This window comes from Stomoxys calcitrans, chromosome 1 (genome assembly GCF_963082655.1).
Source record: "Stomoxys calcitrans chromosome 1, idStoCalc2.1, whole genome shotgun sequence".
NCBI lineage: Eukaryota > Metazoa > Arthropoda > Insecta > Diptera > Muscidae > Stomoxys > Stomoxys calcitrans.
This window is the reverse complement of record NC_081552.1, coordinates 250,467,414-250,495,038: the sequence shown is the minus strand read 5'-3', so window position 1 is coordinate 250,495,038 and position 27,625 is coordinate 250,467,414. Positions and strand designations below refer to the sequence as shown.

At 36.5% G+C, this 27,625-nt stretch overlaps 1 protein-coding gene across 10 annotated transcripts in view; it reads left to right on the top strand.

The window, feature by feature from the left end:
• Window positions 1–27,625, top strand: part of LOC106094298 (translational regulator orb2) — a 131,077-nt gene that overhangs the window by 88,484 nt on the left and 14,968 nt on the right. For all 10 annotated transcript variants that reach the window (XM_059363559.1, XM_059363573.1, XM_059363556.1 and 7 more), the window contains one exon: window positions 27,360–27,568. In XM_059363559.1, coding sequence (XP_059219542.1) covers window positions 27,360–27,568 — 209 coding nt within the window. The remainder of the gene's footprint in view (window positions 1–27,359; window positions 27,569–27,625) is intronic.

Here is a 27,625-nt window from a genome sequence, read left to right as displayed (position 1 = left end):
TAAATGAAAATTACATGTTTTTTAAATAATTGAAATTGTGTTTTATTTACTGCGTGTATTGCTTTAAAGGATTTCGTTTGATCTGATCTAATCTGATCTAATCTGATCTGATTTGATCTAATCTGATCTAATCTGATCTGATTTGATCTAATCTGATCTGATCTGATCTGATCTAATCTATTCTAATCTAATCTAATCTAATCTGATCTAATCTAATCTGATCTGATCTGATCTGATCTTATCTGATCTGATTTGATCTAATCTGATCCGATCTGATCTGATCTAATATAATCTGATCTGATTTGATCTGATCTGATCTGATCTGATCTGATTTAATCTAATCTGATCTAATATAATCTAATCTGATCTAATATAATCTAATCTGATCTGATTTGATCTAATCTGATCTAATCTATTCTAATCTGATCTAATCTGATCTAATCTGATCTAATCTGATCTAATCTGATCTAATCTGATCTAATCTGATCTGATCTGATCTGATCTGATCTGATCTGATCTGATCTGATCTGATCTAATCTGATCTGATCTGATCTAATCTGATCTGATCTATAATTGGCCAGCAAACAATCTTTTGTTTTGTCAATTTTTGTTTCTTATAGTTTTGAAATTGCCACGAGCTTAAATTGGACAATGAAATAACCATAGGAAAACAAGAACAAAGCTTAAAATCAACAATAAATCCTCACACTCACATAAAGGGAAGCAATAAATATTTTTCTATTTTATTAAAAAATATTAACAAAATATTTATTTTCTTAATTTTTCAGAATTTTTAATATATTGATGGTTTGAAACGGTTTCCTAATTGTCACTAATTTGGTCAAATCGAATTGTGTACCTTAAAATTACTTGTCAGATACCTCATATCTTATTTCTGTACTGATTGTAGATTTTTTTTAACGATTACTAATATTTGGTACTAGCCGAACCAGGCCCGCTGCGCCTTTTTTAACTCTCTTATATCATTAAGAGGTGCTTTAGGGCGTACCCCAAAACATTTGGCTCCAAAATTGGATAGCAAATTCGTTTTCTACTCTCAAATAGCTTTCATTTGAGTCCCATATTGTCATAATGGGTCAAATAAACCATTTGATGTATCTTTTGGGAGGAAAAGCGCCACCTAGACTTGAACGCAAATTTTAATGTCATATTCGTAATCTACTCCCTAATACCTTTCATTTGAGTCCCATATAGCCATGGTCGGCTAATATGCCCATTTGGGGTATTTGGGGGTGGGCGACCTCCCATTACTTGGACCTAATAATTTATGCCATATTTGTAATTTACTCCTCAATACCTTTCATTTGAGTCCCATATTGTCATAATGGGTCATATAACTCATTTGACATACCTTTAATCTTTAGGAGGAAAAGCGCCACCTAGACTTGAACACAAATTTTAATGTCATATTCGTAATCTACTCTCGAATACCTTTGAGTCCCATATAGCCATGAGGGGCTAATATGTCCATTTGGGGGTATTTGGGGGTGGGTGACCTCCCATTACTTGGACCTAATGTTTTATGCCATATTTGTAATCTACTGCCTAATACTTTTCATTTGAGTCTTATATTGGGATGAACTTCGAATATATCTGTTTAGAGGCGTTTTGGGTTTGGGGCGGCCGCAGGGTACTTGAACCCAAATTTTAATACCATATTCGTTTTTTGGTCGCCAATACCTTTCATTTGATACCCATATTGTGCTTATTGGTCCATTTTTGGTTTTGGTAGGCGTTGTTGGGGTTAGGGGGATTTAGATATCCATCCGATATCTTAAAATTATATAGCCTATGTTTCCTTCCAGACAAACGTACACAATCTATGAAAATTTTAAGACAATTGGTATCATATAGTCCTAATGGTTCTAATGGCGATTTTGAGGGGTGGCGTGACCCCCAATACTACGATCTGATTTTGTATGCCCGATTCATTTGAGCCCCATATTGAAATTAACGTCCAATATGCCTGTTTACGGGTAGTTTTGGGGTAGAGGCGGCCCGATGGGTACGTTGACTCAAATTTTAATACCATATTCGTATTCTAATATCCAATACCTTTCATTTGAGACCTATGTTGTCCAGATCATTCCACTTTTGATTTTGGGTTGTGTTTTTGGCATAAGTCGGGTGTGACCCCCAATACTTCGATACGAATTTGTATGCCAGATTCGTTATCTACTCCCGCATAAATTTCATTTTATATCCATATTGTACTTATCGGTCCACTTTTGATTTTGGTTGGTGTTTTTGGGGTAAAGGTGGAGGGTCCGCCCCCTTCCGTTATTAATAAATTATAAAGCCTTTTCCTATTTTCTGATCATATTCGTAATCTACTCCCGAATACCTTTTATTTGAATCCCATATTGTCATGATCATCAAATAAAACTATTTTAAGAGGTTGTGGGGCTGGGGCGGCCGCCCAGGTACTTGGACCCAACATTTATTATGAAATTCGTACTCTACTCTTAAATACCTTTCATTTGAATGCCATATTGTCCCGATCGTTCCACTTTTATTTTTGGGTAGTACTTTTGGGGTAAAGGCAAGGGTCCGCCCCCTCTCGATACCAAAAAATTATATAGCCTATGTTTCCTTCCAGACCAACCTACATAATCTGTGAACATTTCAAGATAATCGGTTCAGCCGTTTTTGAGTCTATACGGAACAGACAAACAAACACAAATTGATTTTTATAAATATAAGATTCGGGTATGTCGTGGGCAGTGATGCCAGCAGTTTACCAGCAAGAGTATAACAAAAATTTTAAAAAGGGTAAAAATGAGTAAAATTTTTTGTAAAACAGCACTAGTCTAGATTTTTTGAAGATTTTGCAAATTGATTCTCGCTGTTGTTATAGCAGTGTGTTGTACACTGCGGCGGCAACCCTGGCCGGTGAAGGACTCTATCGGGTTAATCCGGTACTCACAACCGGCTGCCATGGGATTGTAGGGGTTTATAGTTTTAATGTACTATCGTGGCTTAGCATTAGAATTGTTCTTGAAATAATTTGGAGCCAAATAATACGGCGTCGCCATACGGTTGACGCGTCAGGACGCGTATTTCAAAGTCCGAGTGGTTTTCCTCTCATTAGGGACGTTTTCAAATACTTAGACTTTTTTACAGGATAGGACCACATTATTTCGCAGAAAGTGGTCCATAGTTTGCTATGGAAAGCTTGCTGATCATCATTTACATTTATTTGGTAATGTCCACAAGTTTTTCATAAGACGAAATTCCCTAGCACCCCAGCGCTTCCGATTTTTGACCAAGTATCCCCTAATTGAAGGCCACCGTAGCGCACGCTGAACGTTTGTGTTTTTCTTTTTTGAGGGTCGGGATGGGAAAATGTATTGCCCATTTTTTACGAGAATGTTTCTCGCCTTATGCTAAATTCCGTTGTTATTAACGGTACCGAGTAAAACCCCACACTGAGTGATTAATTCCACCTCGCAACCGTTTTCGCATTACTTCGAGGTGGAGCCCATATTTGGTGAATACCCACTTAGTTGTGTCTGCGACCAGACCTGCATTTTCCCATTCTATGTAATTACAGTTGCGGTCATAGGTATGTGAGGATTAAGTCTTTTGCCTTATGCCGGACTCCATTGTCAATGTCATTGGCTAAAAACCCACTTATGTCACACCGGGGATTAGTTCTACCTGGGAATCGCTAGGCATTACTTCGAGGTCGACCTTATATCTTCTCTTCGTTGTGTCTGTGTCCAGACCTTCGTATTAATACTCTATTCTTCCAGCGTATTACTTGTTTGGCGTAACTCATCAACTCTCAGTTCTTATCGTTCTCCAACATCTTCTGGACTATTGTTCCAGACGAAACATCGCCAATCGCTGTTTCCAATTACCTGCGTCTTTGGACCTAACGCTCGCAGTGGAAGAATGCGTGTTCTACATCGTCTTCAACTTCTAGCTCCTCATAATTTGCAGTTGCTGGAAGAGCATTTAACCATTCTATGTAGGTATTTCCGGAAGTAACCATGGCCTGTCAACCTCTGTTTTATGTAATAGTCGACGTCGCCATATTTTCTATCTCTCCACATTCATATATCGGATAAGTCGCCTCGACTCTCATTCATCCACCTTTGCCTTCGCCTCACCCTCTTCTCTGTGGGTGTTGCACATCGTGGTGTATATTGTGGCTGTCTCCATTATCTGTAGTTCTACAGAAACCATTCCAGCTGTTACAAGAGCTGCGGGCTCCGCCACTGTTTGGATGATAGACCCTAAGAGCAGCCATCCTCTGTACCGGAACAGGGATTTGGCTCGGCATGGTGCCTGCAGTATCTGGCCCCAAATTTCGCTCCCATAGAAGAGGACTTTAGAAGCTCAACGAAGCGCAGAGGTTAGCATGTCCACCTATAACGCTACACGCCTGGGTTTGAGAATATCAGAAAAAAATGTTCAGCGGTGGTTGTCCTCTCGTAAGACTGGCGACATTTGTGAGCTACTATGCAATGCATAGAGGCCATGTAAAAATTTCTTTCCAAAAAGGTGTCGCACTGCGGCACGCCGTTCGGACTCGTTTGAATTGCTCAACACTCATTGATATATGAGAATTTTGCCCCTATTTCTTAATGGAAATGTGTCTGCGCCTGCTATGGAGAGGCACAACAACGTGTGCCATTAGTCGCCTGAGTTGTGCCGTTATCCTGGTGGCCTTTGTTTTTGTGTGCGGACTTTGCTCTGCATAGGATAGCTTTGTATTCAGTCATATCCCTAGATATTTGCCCGATATCTTGGTGCTCACCAGTATGTCGTCTATGAGCATATCGACTTCCACTGGAATATTGTTTCTCGTAAGGTGGACCCAATACTTTAAGGTTTGGTATCGGTTTTGGTACCGATTACTTTTTGGCACCGACTACTTTACGATACCTTTTATTTTTAGGAATCGGTGTTTAAAGTACCGATTATTACCAGGTACTGATAACTATCAGGTACCGATTACTACGAGATACCAATTACTTTCAAGTACCGATTACTATGAGGTCCATATTTCTTTCAGATACAGATTACTTTCTGGTACCGTTAAGTTTTATGTACCGATTACTTTCAGGTACCGATTATTTTCAAATGCCGATTACTTTCATGTAATTATTTCAAATAGATTTTTTATTTCATTGCAAGACATCTAGTTTCTATAAGATATCTAGTCATCTATGCAAGACATCTAGTCATCAAGTCATCTATACTATAACAAAAAATAAGATGTGATATATGTACCAATTTCTTTTAGACACCGATTAGTATCGGGTTATTTCAGTAAAAATTATTTTTATGTACCCAACATTTTTCTATCGAATGCTAGAATCACTAACAATTAATATTTGATTTGGCAGTGTATAAAATACACCGATTTTTAAAGATACCGATTATTTTTGAGTCCACATTACTTTTATGTTCAGATCATAATTAGGTACAGATTGATATCGGTTAATTTTAGGCACCGATTACATTTTTGTACCGATTACTTTCGGTACCAATTACTTTTTGGTACCTATTACTTTTCGACACCAACTATTTTCGCCACCAATTGCTTTTTGGTACCGATTAATTTTTGGTACAGATTACTTTTACATACCGACTACTTTTATATACCGTTTACTTTTATGCACCGATTAGTTTTATATACCTGATTACTAGCAGATACCGATTACTTTCAGGTACCGACTACTACCAGGTACATATTACTTTCAGGTACCGATAATTTCATGAGCCGTCTATTTTCATGTTACGATCACTTTTGGGTACCCAATACTAAAAAGTTTTTATTACTTTCACGTACCAATTTCTTTCGGGTACCGACTACATTAAAGTGCCGATTACATTTAGGCAGGATCCGATAATTTCTGTAAAAAATTTTCCCGTAACTCCTATTTAGAAGCGAGCTAACCTACAATACTTGATATTGGTCCCATCTATAATCTACATTTAATTTGTATTATCTTTCAATATACATTGAGTATACTAATTCAAGCAGTTATTACTTCTGTTTAAGCAAACATAGGGCTGCTGCATTAGCAAACATTTCGGTCAGTTAAATCAGCAAACAAAATCTGCTGCAAAAATCAGTTGAAAAAAATTTTATGAAATTTTTTTATGTTTGCCTTTTACTTGTTTTGATTACTTTTTTTTAGAAATTTTCTAGGAAGAGATTTTTTTAATTTGTGGAATATTATTATATTTATGGAAAACAAATGTGCACATGACTGGCATGGCGTTTTGTATCCAAATTTAAAGAAAAAAGATTACGGAAAGTAAAATGGTGCTTATAAACATCCACTGAGATACACATTTAAATATGTGTTCTGGTTTTTCTTCTCACATCTCCTTCATAATAAAGCAGCAGTAATTTTCAGCAAACAACAGGCTTTTCAGCAGTCAGTCTGTTACTCTGAAATTGCAGTACTACTGCTGTAATAGCAGAACCACTGCTACAATAGCAGCAACAATAACAACTAACATGCGGCAGATAGTGTTTGCTATTTTCAGCAAACTTTTTTCTATTGGTGTACCTGATCAACAGATTCCTTGTACACATGACATCGCATCCATTGGTATACATTTCGTTCGCATTTTTATACCCACCACCGAAGGATGGGGGTATATTCATTTTGTCATTCCATTTGCAACACATCGAAATATCCATTTCCGACCCTATAAAGTATATATATTCTTGATCAGCGTGAAAATCTAAGACGATCTAGACATGTCCGTCCGTCTGTCTGTTGAAATCACGCTACAGACTTTAAAAATAGAGATATTGAGCTGAAATTTTGCACAGATTCTTTTTTTGTCCATAAGCAGGTTAAGTTCGAAGATGGGCTATATCGGACTATATCTTTATATAGCCCCCATATAGACCGATCCGCCGATTTAGGGTCTTAGGCCCATAAAAGCCACATTTATTATCCAATTTTGTTGAAATTTGGGGCAGTGAGTTGTTCTAGGCCCTTCGACATCCTTCGTCAATTTGGTTCAGATCGGTCCAGATTTGGATATAGCTGCCATATAGATCGATCCTCCGATTTATGGTGTAAGGCCCATAAAAGCCACATTCATTATCCGATTTTGCTGAAATTTCGGACAGTGAGTTGTGTTAGGCCCTTTGAGATATTTCTTCAGTTTGGTCCAGATCGGTTCAGATTTAGATATAGCTGCCATATAGACCGATTTCTTGATTTATGGTGTTGGGCCCATAAAATGCTCATTTATTGTCCGATGTCGCCGAAATTTGGAACAGTGAGTTAAGTTAAGACCCTTGACATACTTCGGCAATATCGCACAGATCGGTCCAGATTTGGATATAGCTGCCATATAGACCATCTAGGTTTTAGGTTTTGGGGCCATAAAAGACGCATTTATTGTCCGATGTCGCTGAAATTTGAAACAGTGAGTTTGGTTAGGCTCTTCGACGTCCTTCTTAAATTTTGCCCAGATCAGTCCAGATTTGCATATTTGCATAGACCGATCTCTCGATTTAAGGTTTAGGGCCCATAAAAGAGGCATTTATTGTCCGATTTCGCCGAAATTTGGGACAGTGCTTTGTGTTAGGCTTTTCGACATGTTTATGCAACTTGGCCCAAATCGGTTCAGATTTGGATATAGCTGCCATGTAGACCGATATCTCGATTTAAAGTTTTGGCCCCATAAAAGGCGCATTTATAATCCGATTTCACTGAAATTTGACACAGCGACTTATGTTCGGCTTTTCGACATCCGTGTCGTATATAGTTCAGATCGGTATGAGGTATATGAGTATGAGGTATGAAATTTTCACCGAATTTTGATGAAAGGTGGTTTACATATATACCCGAGGTGGTGGGTATCCAAAGTTCGGCCCGGCCGAACTTAACGCCTTTTTACTTGTTTGTTATTGCTCTACTAATGTGCACATGACTGGCATGAACTTTTATTTCTAAATTTAAAGAAAAAAGATTAGGGGTAGTACACATTCAGTGGTGATTTTAAACAACCATTAAGACACATTTACATTTATATCAGTGTCATTTTTCTTCAAACATTCCTTTCATAATTGGGCACCAGTCATTTTAAGTAAACAACAGACTTTTCAGCAGTCAGCCTGCTGCTCTAAAATTGCAGAACTACTGCTATAAAAGCAGCAAAATTAACTTCTAATAATCAGCAGACAGTGTTTGCTATTTTCAACAATTTTTTTCTATGAGCGTAGAAAATTTTGAAAAAATTAGTTTTCATAAAAATTATGGATTTTTTCATAGTTCAGAGGAATTTTGTTTTAAAAATTAGTTTTCATAGGAAATTTTCTAGTCCCTTAATTAAGATGACTCTTCTCTCTCTGAATTTGATGGCATATATGTACTTAATTTCTAGATAGCTTTCATTAGAATCTCGTGTTGTTATGGCCGAATATGTCTCTTTGTGTCGTACATTTAAAGTCAAATTTGTTTGCCAGATACACGTTTTGAGTAAATATATATCTTGAAGAAAAATTCACTGAAAATGGTATATCAATGTTCGAGATCTAGAATTTTTGAAAATCGTTGGGTGCGGAAGAGTTGATTGTAGCCGAGTTTCACCACAGCAGAATACCCCTTTAACTGTAAAGAAGAAATTTGGAAATTGTTATTGTGTTCCTTAAGATTCCAATTTGTACTGCTGGAAGTTTCTCCATTACTTGCAAATTTTCATGTTTGTTCAGATCAGTCGTTTTTAAAAATCCATATAGGTTTTATAAATCCTTGTATGAATCTTTGGTATATTTGTAAATTGTTCGTCTTGGGTTTGGATTCCAAATTTCTATATTAGATTCGTTTCCTCAAATGGTAAATTAAATAGAGTTTTAATTTTTCGAAAAAAAAAATATTTATTGTTCCCTTAATACAATAATTGCACATGCGCCCCAACATATAAAACAAAAAAAAAACGAATATAAGAAATTTATACAAACCAAGTCGCATTAGCATTTCTCTTTACTCAAAGGATATGTAATTTAATTCGAAAGACTTAATTGAAATAAATTTTTTTTTATTGAAAATCAGAACTTCAATGAAATGTTGTATAAATTATATTTAAAAAAAAGAAGAAAATACACAGTTTATTATACGAATTAAAACAAAAGGTAGTACAATTATTAGTTTTTTCTAATACCAAAAAGCATTATTAATATTTATAAAAACCAAGAGATATAAGAAAACTAAAAAATATGCTCTTAAAACTATTTCTTATAATGGGAAAACTCAAAAATATAAAGCTTAACTTTTTCTTAAAACAAAAACAAAAAACAAAAACACAAAAAAAGTTATTAAGCAAACCAAAAAGATGAAGAAGAAGAACAAACATTAAACATCTTATATATCTAACAAAACGACGCCTTTGAATTACAACTTTAACTGGAAAATTGGCTTTTAATCTAAGAAAAAGAAAAAACTCTAAAGATTTAAATCCCTACAACTGCTCCCGAAAAAAAAAACTCCATAACTCATACATACTCTCCAATGCGAGATACATACTACCTTATCAATAGTTTTATAAACTATAAATTGCAAAAATCTTCTTCAGAGAATAGAGTATGACGAAAAAAAGAGCATAACTAAAAGAACGAAAATTATCATGAGTTTGTTTTTTTAAGCGTTCAAATCGATGAAACCTAAATCAGATTCTGTAAAAAAAAACAAAAATAATAAAAACTTATTTTTTGAAACTTTTCATAGCACAATTTTTGTATAACGACAACAACATCGTTGCTACATAGAGAAGCGAACGATAAAAAGAAATACAACAACCGATCATTAAACATTAATCATTAAATAAATAAAATTTAATTAAAAACAAAGCATATTTTAGTAGTTAGTGAACCTGTTTTAATTAGAGAAATTAATTGGATGAGATCATGCTATGTGTGAGTGATTACCCTAGTCCTTGCATATATATATGATACAAAAAAAAATCAATTCGGTACCTATATATACACATTATAATTACATATACATACATATATGATTAAATTAGATTATCAATTAACTTCTAACCTTTCCTGAAGCTCACACAAAAGTCCTTTAAAAAAAAATGAAAAAAAAAAAATTATAACAGTTTAGATAATGGAATCACTTGTCCTCAAATAAGAACATATGAAGATCAGTTGTTTAAGTAGGCTCACATCATTCTATTATGAATACTTCCTAAATTGTCTATGACAGAATACTTGTTCCACTAGCCGAACGTAGAATAGTATTCCAAGCGCCTCCATCTTCTGCGCTCATTCTAAAATCTCTGACACCAACTTGATCCTTCCATTGGGTTTTTGGTCTTCCCGGTTTGTGTGTACCACCATTCTTCATCCATTATGACAACATGACCTAGCCAACGCAGCCGTTGTATTTTGATGCGTGTAACTATGCTATCGTCATGCAGCTCATACAGCTCGTGGTTCATACGTCGCTTATATTCTACATTAACGCAAACTGGACCATATATTTTACGAAGAATCTTTCTCTCAAATACTGCCTCATCAGCTTTCATAAGTACCCATGCTTCAGAACCATATAACAACGCAAACTGGTCCATATATTTTACGAAAGAATCTTTTTCTCCAATATTCCAAGCACTGCCTCATCTGCTTTCACAAGTACCCATATAACAACGCAAAGTGGTTCATATATTTTACGAAGAATCTTTCTCTCAAATACTCCAAGCACTGCCTCATCTGCTTTCACAAGTACCCATGCTTCAGAACCATATAACAACGCAAACTGGTCCATATATTTTACGAAGATTATTTTTCTCCAATACTGCAAGCACTGCCTCATCTGCTTTCACAAGTACCCATATAACAACGCAAACTGATTCATATATATTACGAAGAATCTTTCTCTCAAATACTCCAAGCACTGCCTCATCTGCTTTCCCAAGTACCCATATAACAACGCAAACGGGTCCATATATTTTACGAAGAATCTTTCTCTCAAATACTCCAAGCCTCATCTGCTTTCACAAGTACCCATGCCTCAGAACCATATAACAACGCAAACTGGTCCATATATTTTACGAAGAATCTTTCTCTCGAATACTCCAAGCACTGCCTCATCTGCTTTCACAAGATCATCACCCATGCTTCAGAACCATATAACAGCACGGGTAGTATCAGTGTCTTTAGTGTAATCTTCGTCTATCGAGAGGTGGCCTTGTTTCTTACTTAGTCCAAAGTAGCCAGTAGTGTGACAGTATTATTCTTCGCTTAATCTCAAAACTGGTGTCATTCGTTTCGGTTACGGCGGTTCCGAGGTAGATAAAGTTACTGACTGTCTCAAAGTTGTGGTTCCAAACTTTCTCCATTTTCTTTATCTGCTCGGTTGTGCAAGGCTTCTTGGGAGTTCAAACCATCCTTTTCGTCTTATCTCCCCTTACAGCCATTTTCGCTGCTCTTTCGATTCTTTCAAAGGCTGCAGTCAGTTACTACTTCCGGTGAACGACCTATGATCTCGATGTCGTCGACATAGGCGAGTAGCATGTGTTCTCTCAACATTCTCTTGTTATAAGTGTGCCATATCTATTCACATCTGCATCTCGTATAATCTTCTCCAGCAGGATATTAAAGAGATCACACGATAGGCTGTCTCCTTGTCTGAAATCTCGTTTGGTATTTAATGGTTCAGAGAGATTCTTTCCTATTCTTATTGAGGAACGTGTATCAGCAAGCGTCATCCTGCAGAGTCTTATTAATTTTGCCGGGATACCAAACTCAGACATGGCTTGAAATACCTTTGAACGTAAGGGAGTATCGAAAGCGACTTTGTAGTCAACAAAGAGATGGTAGGTGTTGATTTGTCCTTCTCGGGTCTTTTCCAGGACTTGGTGCAGTATGAATATCTGGTCTAGGGTGGATTTACCAGGTCCAAAGCCGCATTGATAGGGCCCATCTATCTCATTGACTTTAGGTTTTAATCTTTCACACAGTACGCTCGAGAGTATATTGTATGCGATGGGCATATTATGTCCCGTACACAAGAAAAAATACAAGACGGAATGTGCCAACTACAGAGGAACAAGTCTCCTCATTCCTCTGTAGTTGGCACATTCCGTCTTGTCTCCTTTCTTGTGTACGGGACATAGTATGCTGAGATTCCAATCATCGGGTATGCGTTCTTCCAGCCAGATTTCGCAGATAAGCTAATGCATACGCCTTATCAGTGTGTCGCCTCCGGCCTTAAATAGTTCAGTGGGTAACCTGTCGGCTCTTGCTGCCTTGTTGTTCTTTAGTCAGAGCTCATTCTGACTAGGAGGTCAATATTCTATACCATCATCAGGGATTGGTGCTGCTGTATCCTCTTCGCCGTCAACGTCAGACACTAGCAGTTGGGTAAAATGTTCTTTCCATATCCTCAGCATGCTATCTGTGTCAGTTACCAGATTTCCTTCTTTGTCTCGGCCGGAGGATGTTCCTGCACCAAAGCCATCAGTTTGATGTTTAATTCTTTGGTAGAATTTCCGGACTTCATTCTGACTCCTGTACATCTAAATTCGCTCACACTCACGTCTTTCCATTTTCTTTCTGCGGAATAGACGTTTCTCCTCTCTCTTTTTCTCCCGATACCTCTTCTTCATTCTGGCGCATTGCTACTGATTGCAGGGTTGCTCTATATGCCGCATTCTTGGATTCAGTAGCATCTCCACACTCTTGGTCGTACCATGGATTTCTTGGAGGAGGCTTCCGGTACCCAAGCACGGATTTCGCGGCATTTTCCATGGAGTGGGCAATAGTTTGCCACTGTGCCATTATATTATCGGGAAAAGGAGTGCTTTCATCAAGCAGTTGGCTCAGTCGAGTGGAGCATTCCGCTGCTATTTGTTTGCATCTTTTTAATGTCTAGCTTGCGTGCAGTGTCAGATCGTACATTCCGCGCCATGTACAAAACGGGTGCGAACCTTTGCTGGAACAAGGTAATGATCCGAATCTATATTCGCTCCACGTATCGATCTTACATGTAACACACGGGATTATTGCATTCCATCGATCACAACGTGATCAATTTGGTTCCTCGTGTTTTGATCGGCAGCCATGTGGCTTTGTGAATATTTTTATGTTGAAATCTGGTTCTACTAACTACCATGTTTTTTGCCGAGGCGAAATCTATCAGCCTCAACCCATTACTGGACGATATCTCGTGGAGGCTAAACTTTCCGACTGTTGGACCAAAAATGTCTTCCTTCCCTATCTTGGGATTAAAATCTCCCAGAACGATTTCAATATCATGGGCGGGGCAGCGGTCATATTCTCTCTCTAGGCGCTCGTGGAAAATATCCTTGGTCTGCTTTGTCTTCCGTCGGGGCATGGGCACAAATAAGGCTGACGTTGAAGAATTTGGCTTTTATGCGGATTGTGGCTAGCCTCTCATCCAGCGAAGTAAAGCTGGAGACAAGGTGTTTAAGTCTCCGACTAACCACAAATCTACAGCCAAATTCATGCCTCATGTTATGGCAGCTATAGTATTGTTCGTCACCGTTTGGTGTTGTAGTGACGCCATTCCCAGTCCATCGCACTTCCTGTAAGGCGGTAATATCTGCCTTGTACTTCTCTAATACATCCGCCAGGGCGTATACTGCACCTTCTCTATAAAGAGTGCGGACATTCCAGGTGCAGATCCGCAAATCATGGTCTTTTTTTCATTTGCGTGGGTCTTCAACATTGGGGGGTTCCTATTATCTATACATGTCCTATTATCCTATTATCTATTATGAATACATTGCTCTCGGAAACATGGCTTAGTCCTTCCTTCCATAGGTGACAGTTTCGTCAACTTAAATGGATATACTGTGTTCAGATCTGACAGGGGAAGTCGCGGCGGTGGTATTACCATTTATGTCAGAAGAAACCTGAAAGCTAGAATTCGTTTAAAGTCTGAATTCGGGGATCAGATAGAATACGTGTTTGTTGAACTATCTTCAAATGGTGAGAAAGTTTTAGTTGGTTGTATCTACCACCGTCCGAATAATACGATTGACATACATGGGCTTCAGGTTGTACTGGAGTCCGTAACACTGTGTTATACTGATGTTCTAATCACTGGGGACTTTAACTCAAACAACTCAACTCAACTCTGACTGATGCTATGTTGACACTTGGCCTATTCGTCACCAATAATATGAACCCCACACACATTTCACATCAACCGTCAATACACTCTTAGATTTGTTCTTTGTCAATAATTCTTTGAAGATATCATTGTATGATCAGATTTCTGTTCCATGTTTCTCCAAGCATGATCTGATTTATTTCACCTACGATTTTGATTTGCGGGAGGAAAAGGAGGACATATCTTATCGTGACTATGGTAATTTGAATTATGAACATTTAGTTGGAATGGTCTACCAGGTGAACTGGGATGACATATTTACACTTTTAACTGTCGATCAGCAGACGGCTTTTATGACGGATAACAAATTTACGTCTCTATGATGCAACAGTTCCAATACGGATTAAAAGGGCTTCGGCCAAAACTGAGCCTTGATTCAATTCAAGAATTAAGGCGCTTATTGGGTATAGGGACTTGGCTTACAGTAGATGAAAGCGTTTCAAGTCTCCGGAGCTGAAAGAAGAATTTCGTGAAGCCAGGAGGAAAGTTAACCGTTTTATTAATGCGGCAAAAATGGAGTATTATTCTTCAAGATTTGATTGCGCAGTGGGTTCGAAGAGTGGAGGTCACCGTAGCGCAGAGGTTAGCATGTCCGCCTGAACGCCTGGGTTCGAATCCTGGCTAGACCATCAGAAAAAATTTTCAGCGGTGATTTCCCCTCCTAATGCTGGCAACATTGGAGGCCACCGTAGCGCAGAGGTTGGCATGTCCGCCTATGACGCTGAACGTCTGGGTTCAAATCCTGGCGAGACCATCATAAAAAATATTCAGCGGTGGTTATCCCCTCCTAATGTTGGCGACATTTGTGAGGTACTATGCCTTGTAAAAACTTCTCCTCATAAGAGGTGTCGCACTACGGCAAGCCGTTCGGACTCGGCTATAAAAAAGAGGTCCCTTATCATTGAGGCTAAACTTAAATCGGACTGCACTCATTGATATGTGAGAAGTTTGCCCCTGTTCCTTAATGGAATGTTCATGGGAAAAAATTTGCAATTTGCAATACTGGCAACATTTGTGAGGTACTATGCCATGTAAAACTTCTCTCCAAAGAGGTGTCGCACTGCGGCATGCCGTTCGTACTCGGCTATAAAAAGGAGGCCCCTTATCATTGAGCTCAAACTTTAATCGGACTGCACTCATTGATATGTGAGAAGTTGGCCCCTGTTTCTTAGTGAAATGTTCATGGGCAAAATTTGCATTTGCAGTGGGCTCGAAGAGTAAGTGAAAGTGGGTAAAGCCAAGTCAAACACTCGATACCATGGAGATCTAGATGAACTCAACAGAACCTTCGTAAGAACAACCGATATACAAAGGGACACGTAATTTTACAGTGATGATGATGGGCCGGCTTTCGCTTTTGATGCCTGCAGTCCTTTTGAATTTAAAAGTGTGAGCCATAAGGAAGTTCATGAGAGTTTTGTCCGTGTTAAGTCAAATGCAATTGGCTTTTGGACGAAATTGATACGAGATTTGTACGAATGTTACTTTCATATCTCCTACTACTCCTACTCTACGTACCTGTTTAATTTAATTTTGAGCTCCAGTGTGTATCCCATTATTTGGAAGCATGCAAAGATTATCCCCATTCCCAAATCCAACGTTGATTATCGGCCGACATCAATTCTATGCTATCTCTCTAAGGTTTTCGAGAAAATCCTTCATGGAAAGATGTCGGTATATCTTCACCAAGAGTCCCAGTTGTCAGAAAGACAGTCCGGCTTCCGTTCTGATCACAGCTGTGTTACTGCATTGGTTGAAGTGGCTGAATCGATCAGAAGTTTATGAGAGTTTTGTCCGTGTTAAGTCAAATGCAATTGACTTGGACGGAGTTGTTCCGAGATTTGTACGAATGTTACTTCCATATCTCCTACTCGTACTTTCCGTACCTGTTTAATTCAATTTTGAACACCAGTGTGTATCGTATTATTTGGAAGCTTGCAAAGATTATCCCCATTCCCAAATTCAACGCTGATTATCGGCCGACATCAATTCTATGCTATCTCTCTAAGGTTTTCAAGAAAATCCTTCATGGAAAGATGTCGGTATATCTTCACCAAGAGTCCCGGTTGTCAGAAAGACAGTCCGGCTTCCGTTCTAATCAAAGTTGCATTACTGCATTGGTTGAAGAAGAGAGTTTTGTCCGTGTTAAGTCAAATGCAATTGACTTGGACGGAGTTGTTCCGAGATTTGTACGAATGTTACTTCCATATCTCCTACTCGTACTTTACGTACCTGTTTAATTCAATTTTGAACACCAGTGTGTACCCTATTATTTGGAAGCATGCAAAGATTATCCCCATTCCCAAATTCAATGTTGATTAAGGTAAGGTTTTCGAGAAAATCCTTCATGGAAAGATGTCGATATATCTTCACCAAGAGTCCTTGTTGTCAGAAAGACAGTCCGGCTTCCGTTCTGATTATAGTTGCATTACTGCATTGGTTGAAGTGGCTGAATCGTTCAGAAATGACATTGATGAGAACAAAATTGGCTTTCTGGTTCTTTTCGATCACTCTAAAGCTTTCGATACGGTTGATCACCTGACTTTGTGCATGAAACTACGGGATGTTTATACCCTCCACTATAGAATGGGGGTATACTAATTTCATCAATCTGTTTGTAACACCTCGAAATATGCGTCTGAGACCCCATAAAGTATGTATATTCTTGATCGTCATGTCATTTTAAGTCGATTTATCGATGTGCGTCCGTCTGTCTGTCGAAAGCATGCTAACTTTCGAATGAGTAATCCCAGCCGCTTTAAATTTTGCACAAAAACTTCTTATTAGTGTAGGTCGGTTGGGATTGTAAATGGGCCAAATCGGTCCATGTTTTGATATAGCTGCCATATAAACCGATCTTGGGTCTTGACTTCTTGAGCCTCTAGAGGGCACAATTCTCCTCCGATTTGACTTAAATTTTGCACGTGATGTTATGGTATCACTTCCAATAACTATGGTATTCAAATCAGTTCATAATCTGGTATAGCTGTCATATAAAACGATCTTGGATATTGACTTCTTGAGCCAATAGGTAGCACAATTCTCATCCGATGTGGCTGAAATTTTGCATGGTGTTTTGTTATGATGCGGTGACACGCGGTGTTTTGGTATCACTTCCAACAACTGCGTTAAGTATGGTTCAAATCACTCCATGTTTTGATATAGCTGTCATATAAACCAATCTTGGGTCTTGACTTCTTGAGCCTCCAGAGGGCACAATTCTCATCCGATTTGACTAAAATTTGCACATGATGTTTTGGTATTACTTCCAATAACTATGCTAAGTGTGATTTAAATCGGTTCATAATCTGGTATAGCTGTTATATAAACCGATCTTGGATCTTGACTTCTTGAGCCAATAGAGCTCACAATTCTCATCCGATTTGGCTGAAATTTTGCATGGAGTGTTTTGTTATGACTTCCAATAAATGTGCTAAGTATGGCACAAATCGGCACATAACCTGATATAGCTGCCATATAAACCGATCTGGGATCTTGGCTCCTTGATCCCCTAGAGGGCGCAATTCTCATACGAGTTAGAAGAAGCAATTTTGTACAACGGCTTCTCTCATGACCTTCAACATACGAATCGTCTGAATCGATCAATAGCTTGATACAGCTTCCATATAAACCGATCTCCCGATTTTGCTTCTTGAGCCCCTAATCTTATCCGAATGAACTGAAATATTACACAATAGCATATTCTTATTCAATATTCTTTGTTTGCCCAGAAAGAGATACTGCGCATAGAACGCGACAAATGCGATTCATGGTGGAGGGTATATAAGATTCGGCCCGGCCGCACGCTCTTACTTGTTTATATATAAAATTCAATTTGTGTTTGTTTGTTCCTTATAGACTCAAAAACGGCTGAACCGATTATCTTGAAATTTTCACCAGATTGTGTAGGTTCGTCTGGATGGAAACATAGGCTATATAATTTTTTGATATCGGAAGGGGGGCGGACCCTCCCCCTTACCCTAAAAGTACTACCCAAAAATAAAAGTGGACCGATCGGGCCAATATGGGATTCAAATGAAAGGTATTCAAAAGTAGAGTACGAATTTCATAATTAAAGTTGGGTCCAAGTACTTCGGAGGCCACTCAAGCCCCAAAACCCCTAAAATAGGTTTATTTGACGATCATGACAATATGGGACTCAAATGAAAGGTATTCGGGACTAGATTACGAATATGGTCAGGAAGTAGGAATAGGCTTTATAATTTATTGTTATCGGAAGGGGGCGGACCCTTCACCGTTACCCCAAAAGCACCACCCAAAATCAAAAATTGAACGATAAGGACAATATGGGTATCAAATGAGAAGTATGCGAGCGTAGATAAAAAATCTTGCATACAAATTTAAGGCTAAGTATAGGGGGTCACCCCACCCCCAAAATGGCCACATTAGCCAATCAGGGATATATGGGACTCGGTTTGTTTGTTCCGTATAGACTCAAAAATTGCAGTATCGATTTTCTCGAAATTTTCGCATGCTATATGGGTTGGCTCGGAAGAAAACCTAGGCTATATAATTTTTCGATATCGGAAGGGGGGGCGGACCCTCCCCCTTATGCCAAAAACACCACCCAAAATCAAAAGTGGGCCTATCAGCACAATATAGGTATCAAATGAAAGGTATTGGAGTGTAGTATACGAATATGGTATTTTGAGTCTAAGTACCCATTGGGCCGCCCCAACCCCAAAACTCCCCCAAACAGACATGTTGGTCGTTCATGTCAATATGGGGCTCAAATGAAAGGTATTCGGGAGTAGATTTCGAATCTGGCATTCAAAATCAGATCGAAGTATAGGGGGACTGGCACCGCGACACCTCTTTGGGGACATTTTTTTTAAATGTCCGTGCATTGCATTGTTTCCGCTTATGTCGCCAGCATTAAGAACTCTTTCAGCATCATAGGCTTCAAAGGCACGAATTCGATATCCACATTCAGGGCGAAGTGTCCCAACCTGATATAGATATTAGAGAGTTTAAGAAGGGTTAGCGGAGCGGGCCCAGTTCGGCTAGTACTAAAAAAATCTATAATTCTCACAACACCAGGTGTTCATTAGTTAAAATTACTCATAACACCCTTAGCAACCCACGATGGAATGATGTGAGTTTATAAACATAAGCCATTTATCTAAACAGAAAACCCCTAAAAGCATAAAATTTCAAAATTTAAAGTAGTACCTTAATAAAGAAAATTTGCAACTTTATTTCCACAAAGAGAAAGTGAAAACATAATAAAAAAGAACAACACAACACTTCCTTCCATATAAGATAAAACGAATAGATGAAAAGAAAAAAAAAAAAAACAAACCATAAATTACATACCATTGATAATGTATTGATAACAAATAAATACCCTTAAAAATGATTCCTTTAGCAAAATATTTAAGTAAAAATTTGACAACAGAACAAAGCAAACACCCCCTCCCCCCAAAAGAAAAAACCAATAAAATCATGAAAAAGTTATATATAAAAAAACTTTTAAACAATTATTAGACAAAAATTAGGTAACAATATTTTTTCATATGAATTTTTTTTATAACAATAACAAGTGAAAAAAATCAACAAAATGAAAAATACATAAACAGCAACAACAACAATATTTTATAAACTAAAAAACCATTATTTTCAATTAACAGAAAATACAAAATAAAAAATTTTTTTAGTTATTTTTACATATTCCCAAAAAACATAAATGATATATACATATATATATATATATATAACGAAGCAGAATGAATATACTATATATATATTTAATAACAGATTTTTGTAGTTTTTCTTTTTTCTATAAACAATTTTTATGAAGAGTAAAACCAAAGTGTAGCAAACCTAAACACAAGTATTTGAAATATTTAACCATGTTTACAAGACAGATCCCCCAGAATAACAACCCCAACCAATAACAGTATAACAACAAAATTAATAAATGAAATACAACTCCTACAAGCAAAAGAAAAAAAAAGAAAAAATTAAAATAAAAATTAATTAAAAAAATAAATTCCCGTTTTTTGCTAAACGATATACTGTAATACATAACTTGAAATCAAATAGTCAAACAAAATTTGCAAGAAAATGCCACTTAACCATGAAAAGATCATCCGTAACAAGTCAACTTTTAAACAATCCCCTATTCGCTCAGACATTATATCAATATTAAAGAAAAAATATAAAAAAAAATAACTAAAAACTATATAAACTTAAATTATTCAACAACAAGAAACTGAAGTAAATCAAATCCATAACAACAACAATATAAACCAATAAATAATGAAAACCAAAGTTTAATTCCCTAAGCAGTATGTAACAACAATTTCAAAACTTTCTCTTTGTTTCGATAGTTCTCTGTAACGCCTCTCTCTCTCTCAAGCTCCCAAGTTCTTTCTAAGCTCTCTATCTCTCTCAGATACAATACAGCCAGTTAAATTAAAAGAAAATGTTTACTTTCTTCAAAAAACCAAAAACAAAAACAACAATAAACAAAGTTAATACAAAAAATCTCAACTTTTGGTGCATTCAAAAACAAACCATAAATAAATTAAAAAACAAAAAAAAGATGAAAAGCATGAAAAAAACAAAAAAAAAAAAAAAATACAGAAACATTATATGATATATAATACTATTGAAAAAAAAAAGAAAAAATATTCACTTAATAAATACAATTTTTTCTGAATAAACAAAAAAATACAGGAGTTTTCTTTCAAAATAAATATATTTAAATAAAATGTTTGCATCTCCCATCATTGAGCTCGTCTCGAAAGAGAAACAAACAAAAATTTCAGAATTTAATTATCTTTGCCCTAAGAGGCAAAAAAATCAGCAATGCACGGCCGGTATTCGAACCTGGGCACGCGGAACAACAGCGAGAGCCGTTATCTTCGCCGCTCGCAGCCATCAATACAACTTCCAACAGATGCACAGAATCATGTGTATCATGGAAGTAGTGTAATTGTCGCAGAACAAAAAGTCTGTCATTACACAAAAACACCTGCATTGGGAAAAATATACAGCTAATAGACAGGGTTGTCGAGCGTGGTTAATGTGGTAATTGTATCATAGATGCAGTTTCGCTATTAATACGATTCAAATACAACATACCAACGCAAGGCCCTTGAAGTCATCACACCTAATGTGGTTGAAAAGTCTTCCAACCAAAGACGAAACTCGTCCCATAGTGGTTGGTGTGTGGTGCTATCTTTGGCTTTGCTTTTCCCTTTTGCATCTCCGTTTATTGAGCTCATCTCGAAAGAGAAACAGACAAAAAATTGTGAAATTTAATGATCTTTGCCCTAACAGGGAAAAAACTTAAAAAAAATCAGCAGAGTGCGGCCGGGATTCGAACCTGGGCATGCGGTGCAACAGCGAGAGCCGTTGTCTAGTGTTCGCCGTTCCCAGCCATCAATATAACTTCCAACAGATGCACAGAATCATGTGTATCATGGAAGTAGTGTAATTGTCGCAGAACAAAAAGTCTGTCATTATACAAAAACACATGCATTGGGAAAAATATACAGCTAATAGACAGGGTTGTCGAGCGTGGTTTATGTTTTAATTGTATCATAGATGCAGTTTCGCTATTAATACGCTTCAAATACAACAAACCAAGGCACGGCCCTTGAAGTCATCACACCTAATGTGGTTGAAAAGTCTTCCAACCAAAGACGAAACGCGTCCCATAGTGTTTGGTGTGTGTTGCCATCTTTGGCTTTGCTTTTCCCTTTTGCATTCCCCACCATTGAGCTCGTCTCGAAAGAGAAACAAACAAAAATTGTAGAATTTAATGAGGTTTGCATTAACAGGCAAAAAACTTGAACATTAAAAAAAATGAGCAGAGCCCGTCCGGGATTCGAACCTGGGCATGCGGAACAACAGCGAGAGCCGTTATCTTCGACGTTCACAGCCATCAATACAACTTCCAACAGATGCACAGAATCATGTGTATCATGGAAGTAGTGTAATTGTCGCAGAAAAAAAGTCTGTCTTACTTAACTCTTACTTTAATTGGCTATGACAGAATATTTGTTCCACTAGCCGAACGTAGAATAGCGTTCCAAGCGCCTCGATCTTCTGTGCTCATTGTAAAATCTCCGACACCAAGTTTCGAGGTGTCTCCTACAACTTGATCTTTCCATTGGGCTTTTGGTCTTCCCGGTTTGCGTGTACCACCGTGTTTGCCTTCGAAAGACTTCTTTGCTGCAGCTTCATCATCCATTCTAACAACAACATGACCTAGTCAGCCGTTGAATTTTGATGCGTGTAACGTCGTCATACAGCTCGTGGTTCATACGTCGCCTATATTCTGCATTAACACAAATTGGTCCATATATTTTACGAAGAATCTTTCTCTCAAATACTCCTAGCACTGCCTCATCAGCTTTCACAAGTAGCCATGCCTCAGAACCATATAATAACGCAAACTGGTCCATATATTTTGCGAAGAATCTTTCTCTCAAATACTTCAAGTACTGCCTCATCTACTTTCACAAGTACCCATGCTTCAGAACCATGTAACTATGCTATCGTCGTCATACAGCTCGTGGTTCATACGTCGCCTATATTCTCCATTAACGCAAATCTTTTTCTCAAATACTCCAAGCACTGTCTCATCTGCTTTCACAAGTAGCCATGCCTCAGAACCATATAATAACGCAAACTGGTCCATATATTTTACGAAGAATCTTTCTCTCAAATACTCCAAGCAAAAACCCCCAAAAATAGGTTTATTGGACGACAATATGGGGCTCGAATGAAAGGCATTCGGGAGTAGATTACGAATATGGTCCGGAAGGAGCAATAGGTTTTATAATTTTTTGATATCGCAAGGGGGCGGACAAGTGGACCGATCGGGACAATATGGGATTAAGTGGAAGGTATTCAAGAGTAGAATACGAAGTTCATAATAAAAGTTGGGTCCAAGTACCTGGGGGGCCGCCCCAGCCCCAAACCCCCTTAAAATAGGTTTATTTGGCGATCATCACAATATGGGACTCAAATAAAAGGTATTCGTGAGTAGATTACGAATATGGTCAGGATGTAGGAATAGGTTTTAGAATTTATTGATAACAGAAGAGGGCGGACCCTCCCCCGTTTCCCCAAAAACACCACCCAAAATCAAAAGTGGATCGATAAAGACAATATGGGTATCAAAGAAAAATATGTGAGAGTAGATTACGAATCTGGCATACAAATTCATATCGAAGTGTAGGGGGTCACCCCACCCCCACGAAAACGCTAAAATGAGCACTTTAGCCAATCACGGCTATATGGGACTCGGTTTGTTTGTATTCGTATAGACTTAGAACCGGCAGAACCGATTTACTCGAAATTTTCGCATATTGTGTAGGTTGGTCTGGAAAGAAACATAGGCTATTTAATTTTAAGGTATCGAAAGGGGAACGTACTCCCCCTAATGCCAAAAACACAACCCAAAATCAAAAGTGGACCTATCAGAACAATGTAGGTATCAACTGAAAGGTATTGCAGAGTAGAATGCGAATATGGTATTAAAATTTGAATCAAAGTACCCATTGGGTATCCATCGCCCAACACGAAAACTCCCCCAAACAGACATACTATACGGCTATATGGGACTCGGTTTGTTTGTTCCGTATAGACTCAAAAACGGCAGAACCGATTTACTCGAAATTTTCGCATATTGTGTAGGTTGGTCTGGAAAGAAACATAGGCTATGTAATTTTTCAGTATCAGAAGGGGAACGGACCCTCCCCCTAATGCCAAAAACACCACCCAAAAACAAAAGTGGACCTATCAGGACAATATCAGTATCAAATGAAAGGTATTGGAGAGTAGAATGCGAATGTGGTATTAAAATTTGAACCAAAGTACCCATTGGGTACCCACCACCCAACCCCAAAACTCCCCCAAACAGACATACTGGACGTTCATGTCAATATGGGGCTCAAATGAAAGGTATTCGGGATTAGATTTCGAATCTGGCTTACAAAATCAGGACGAAGTATAGGGGGTCACCCCACATCCCAAAAAGGCCCCAAATGAGCATAAAACCCATTATGACAATATGGGACTCGGCTGAGCGAATTGCTTAAAATATTCATAGATTGTGAAGGTTTGTATGGAAGGAAACATAGGCTATATAATTTTTAGATATTGCATTGGGCGGACCCTTCTCCTTATCCTAAAAACGCGACCCTTAACCAAAAGTGGTCCGGTGGAGACTAGAAAACGATTAAAGTATTAAAATTTGGGTTCAAGTACCCTGCGGCCGCCCCAACCCCAAAACGCCTCTAAACAGATACATTCGAAGTTCATCCCAATACAAGACTCAAATGAAATGTATTAGGCAGTAGATTACAAATATGGCATACAACATTAGGTCCAAGTAATGGGAGGTCGCCCACCCCCAAATGGGCATATTAGCCGACCATGGCTATATGGTACTGAAATGAAAGGTATTAGGGAGTAGATTACGAATATTACATTTTCATTTGCGTTCAAGTCTAGGTGGCGCTTGTCCTCCTAAGGTTACGCCAAATGGATTATATGACCCATTATGACAATATGGGACTCAAATGAAAGGTATTTGGGAGTAGGAAACGAATTTGATATCCAATTTTGGAGCAAAGTGTTTGGGGGTACGCCCTAAGGCACCCCTTAAACTTAACTTAATTTGCGTTGGGAATAAAGAACGAATTTGAATCTAGTTTCAGTGCAAAGTGCCGGTGGCCGCCCCAGCCCCAAAACACCCTCCAAACGGTTCATATTTACCGGTCATGGTAGCCATATTTACCGGCCATGGGGCTCAAAGTAAAGGGACGGGGAAGTGTAGCACGAATTTTATATACATATTTGAGTCGAAATGTCTGAGGTGACATTCTTCCCCTAATGAGAACATTACCCTAGGAAGAACATTACCACCAGGAACCGAGAAGGGGCAAATTCTAACACATCAATGAGTGCTTTCCGATTCAAGTTTAAACTCAATGATAAGGGACCTTTTTTATAGCCGAGTCCGAACGGAGTCCCGCAGTGCGACACCTCTTTGGGGAAAATTATTTAAATGACAATGCATGGCATTGTACCTTGCAAATGTCGTCAACATTAAGAGGGGATAAACACCGCTTTGCCAGATGTTCTCGCGAGAATTCGAACGCGTTCAGCGTCATAGGCATAGCGTCATTTAGGGCGAGGTGTCCCCACCCCAAAAAAGATATTAGAGAGTTAAAGAAGGCGCAGCGGAATGGGCCCGGTTCGGCTAGTTTTCTACAAAATTTAAATGTTGTTTACAAATTTTCCATAAAATTTAAATAATGACAAAATTGTCTTTAAAAATTAAATTTTTACAATTTTTTTTTTTTATATAAAAAAATCTTGACAAAAATTTTCTATCAAATAATAATTTTGACAAAAATGTTCTACAAAATAAAATTTAATAAAAATGTTTGCTATAAAAATTGAATTTTGAAAAATTTTCTGGAAAAATAAAATTTGAGAAAATATTCTATAGAAATTAAATTTTGACAAAATTTTCTAGAAAAATAAAATGTTGAGAAAATTTTCTATAGAAAAATAGAATTTTACAAAAATTTTCGAAAAAAAAATTTAATTTTGCAATAATTAAATTTTACAAAAGTTTTCTGAAAAAAATTAAATTTTGAAAATTTTTCTAAAAAAATTGAATTTTGTCAAAATTTTCTATAAAAATAAAATTTTGACTAAAATTTTCTGAAAAAATAAAATTTTGACAAAATTTTCTATAAAAATAAGATTTTGAAAAAATTTTCTATAAAAATGAAATTTTGTAAAAATTTTCTATAAAAATGAAATTTTGTAAAAATTTTCTATAAAAATGAAATTTTGTCAAAATTTTCTATAAAAATAAAATTTTGTCAAAATTTTCTATAAAAATGAAATTTTGTAAAAATTTTCTATAAAAATAAAATTTTGTCAAAATTTTCTATAAAAATAAAATTTTGTGAAAATTTTCTATAAAAATAAAATTTTGTGAAAATTTTCTATAAAAATTCAATTTTGACAAATTTTTTTTTAAAAATACAATTTTGTCAAAATTTTCTATAAAAATGAAATTTTTAAAAAAATTTCTATAAAAATAAAATTTTGCCAAAATTTTCTATAAAAATTAAATTTTTACAAAATTTTCTATAAAAATGAAATTCTGAAAAATTTTTCCTAAATGAAATTTTGAAAAAATTTTCCATAATGAATTTTTGAAAAAAATTTCTATAAAAATAAAATTTTGTCAAAATTTTCTATAAAAATAAAATTTTGACAAAATTTTCTATAAAAATGAAATTTTGAAAAATTTTTCCTAAATGAAATTTTGAAAAAATTTTCCATAATGAAATTTTGAAAAAATTTTCTATAAAAATAAAATTTTGTCAAAAATTTCTATAAAAATAAAATTTTGTCAAAATTTTCTTTAAAAATAAAATTTTGTCAAAATTTTCTTTAAAAATAAAATTTTGTCAAAATTTTCTTTAAAAAAAAAATGTCAAAATTTTCTATAAAAATTTTTTTTTTCAAAATTTTCTATAAAAATGAAATTTTGAAAAAATTTTCTATAAAAATAAAATTTTGTTAAAATTTTCTATAAAAATAAAATTTTATGAAAATTTTCTATAAAAATCAAATTTTATCAAAATTTTCTATAAAAATAAAATTTTGGCAAATTGTCTATAAAAATAAAATTTTGAAAAAATTTTCTATAATAATAAAATTTTAACAAAATTGTGTTAAAAATAAAATTTTAAAAAAATTTGTCTGTAAAAATTAACCTTTTACAATATGTTCGATTTAAAATAATCAAAATTTCTTTCTTTCGAAAGAAAATTTTGAGTAAATTTTTTTTATAAAAATAAGTAAGAAACAGATTTTTACCCTCTTCTATACCACAACTTTTTAAAAATCGACTACCAAAAGTAGTTTTTGAAAATTTTGCCACCAAAAAAAAAATTGTGCAGCAAATTCCTAAAAATAGCCAATTTAGGCAAAGTTATCTCTAACTAGCAAATTTATAACTAAATTAATATTTCACATATAGATGGCGTTAAGAGTAGTTGTGAACCAATCTAAGCTTTATTATACAGAGAAATGAACAAACCGATGACTGACTGTCCATTAAACTCAGCAAAAAAAAAAATTTATAATCTTTAAAATTCATGCTTTTATTATTTTGACACTGGTTTTTTCACCTTTCAGGTCCGGCAGCATAGAAGGTGTATCACCCACCTCGGTTGGACCAAATTTAATACAGGCCCTATCCAACAGTGATGCTTCTTCTATGGGCACATGGAAGATGATTAAGGGCAAAGTTTCACAAACCATTGAAGATATAAAATCATCGAAAGGCAGTAGTCACACATCGACGACTATGACACCTCCCATATATCCCACAGTGGTTATCAAAGGTAAAATTAAAAAAAAAAACATCAAACTTCAAAAATTATTAATTTTGTTTAAATTTC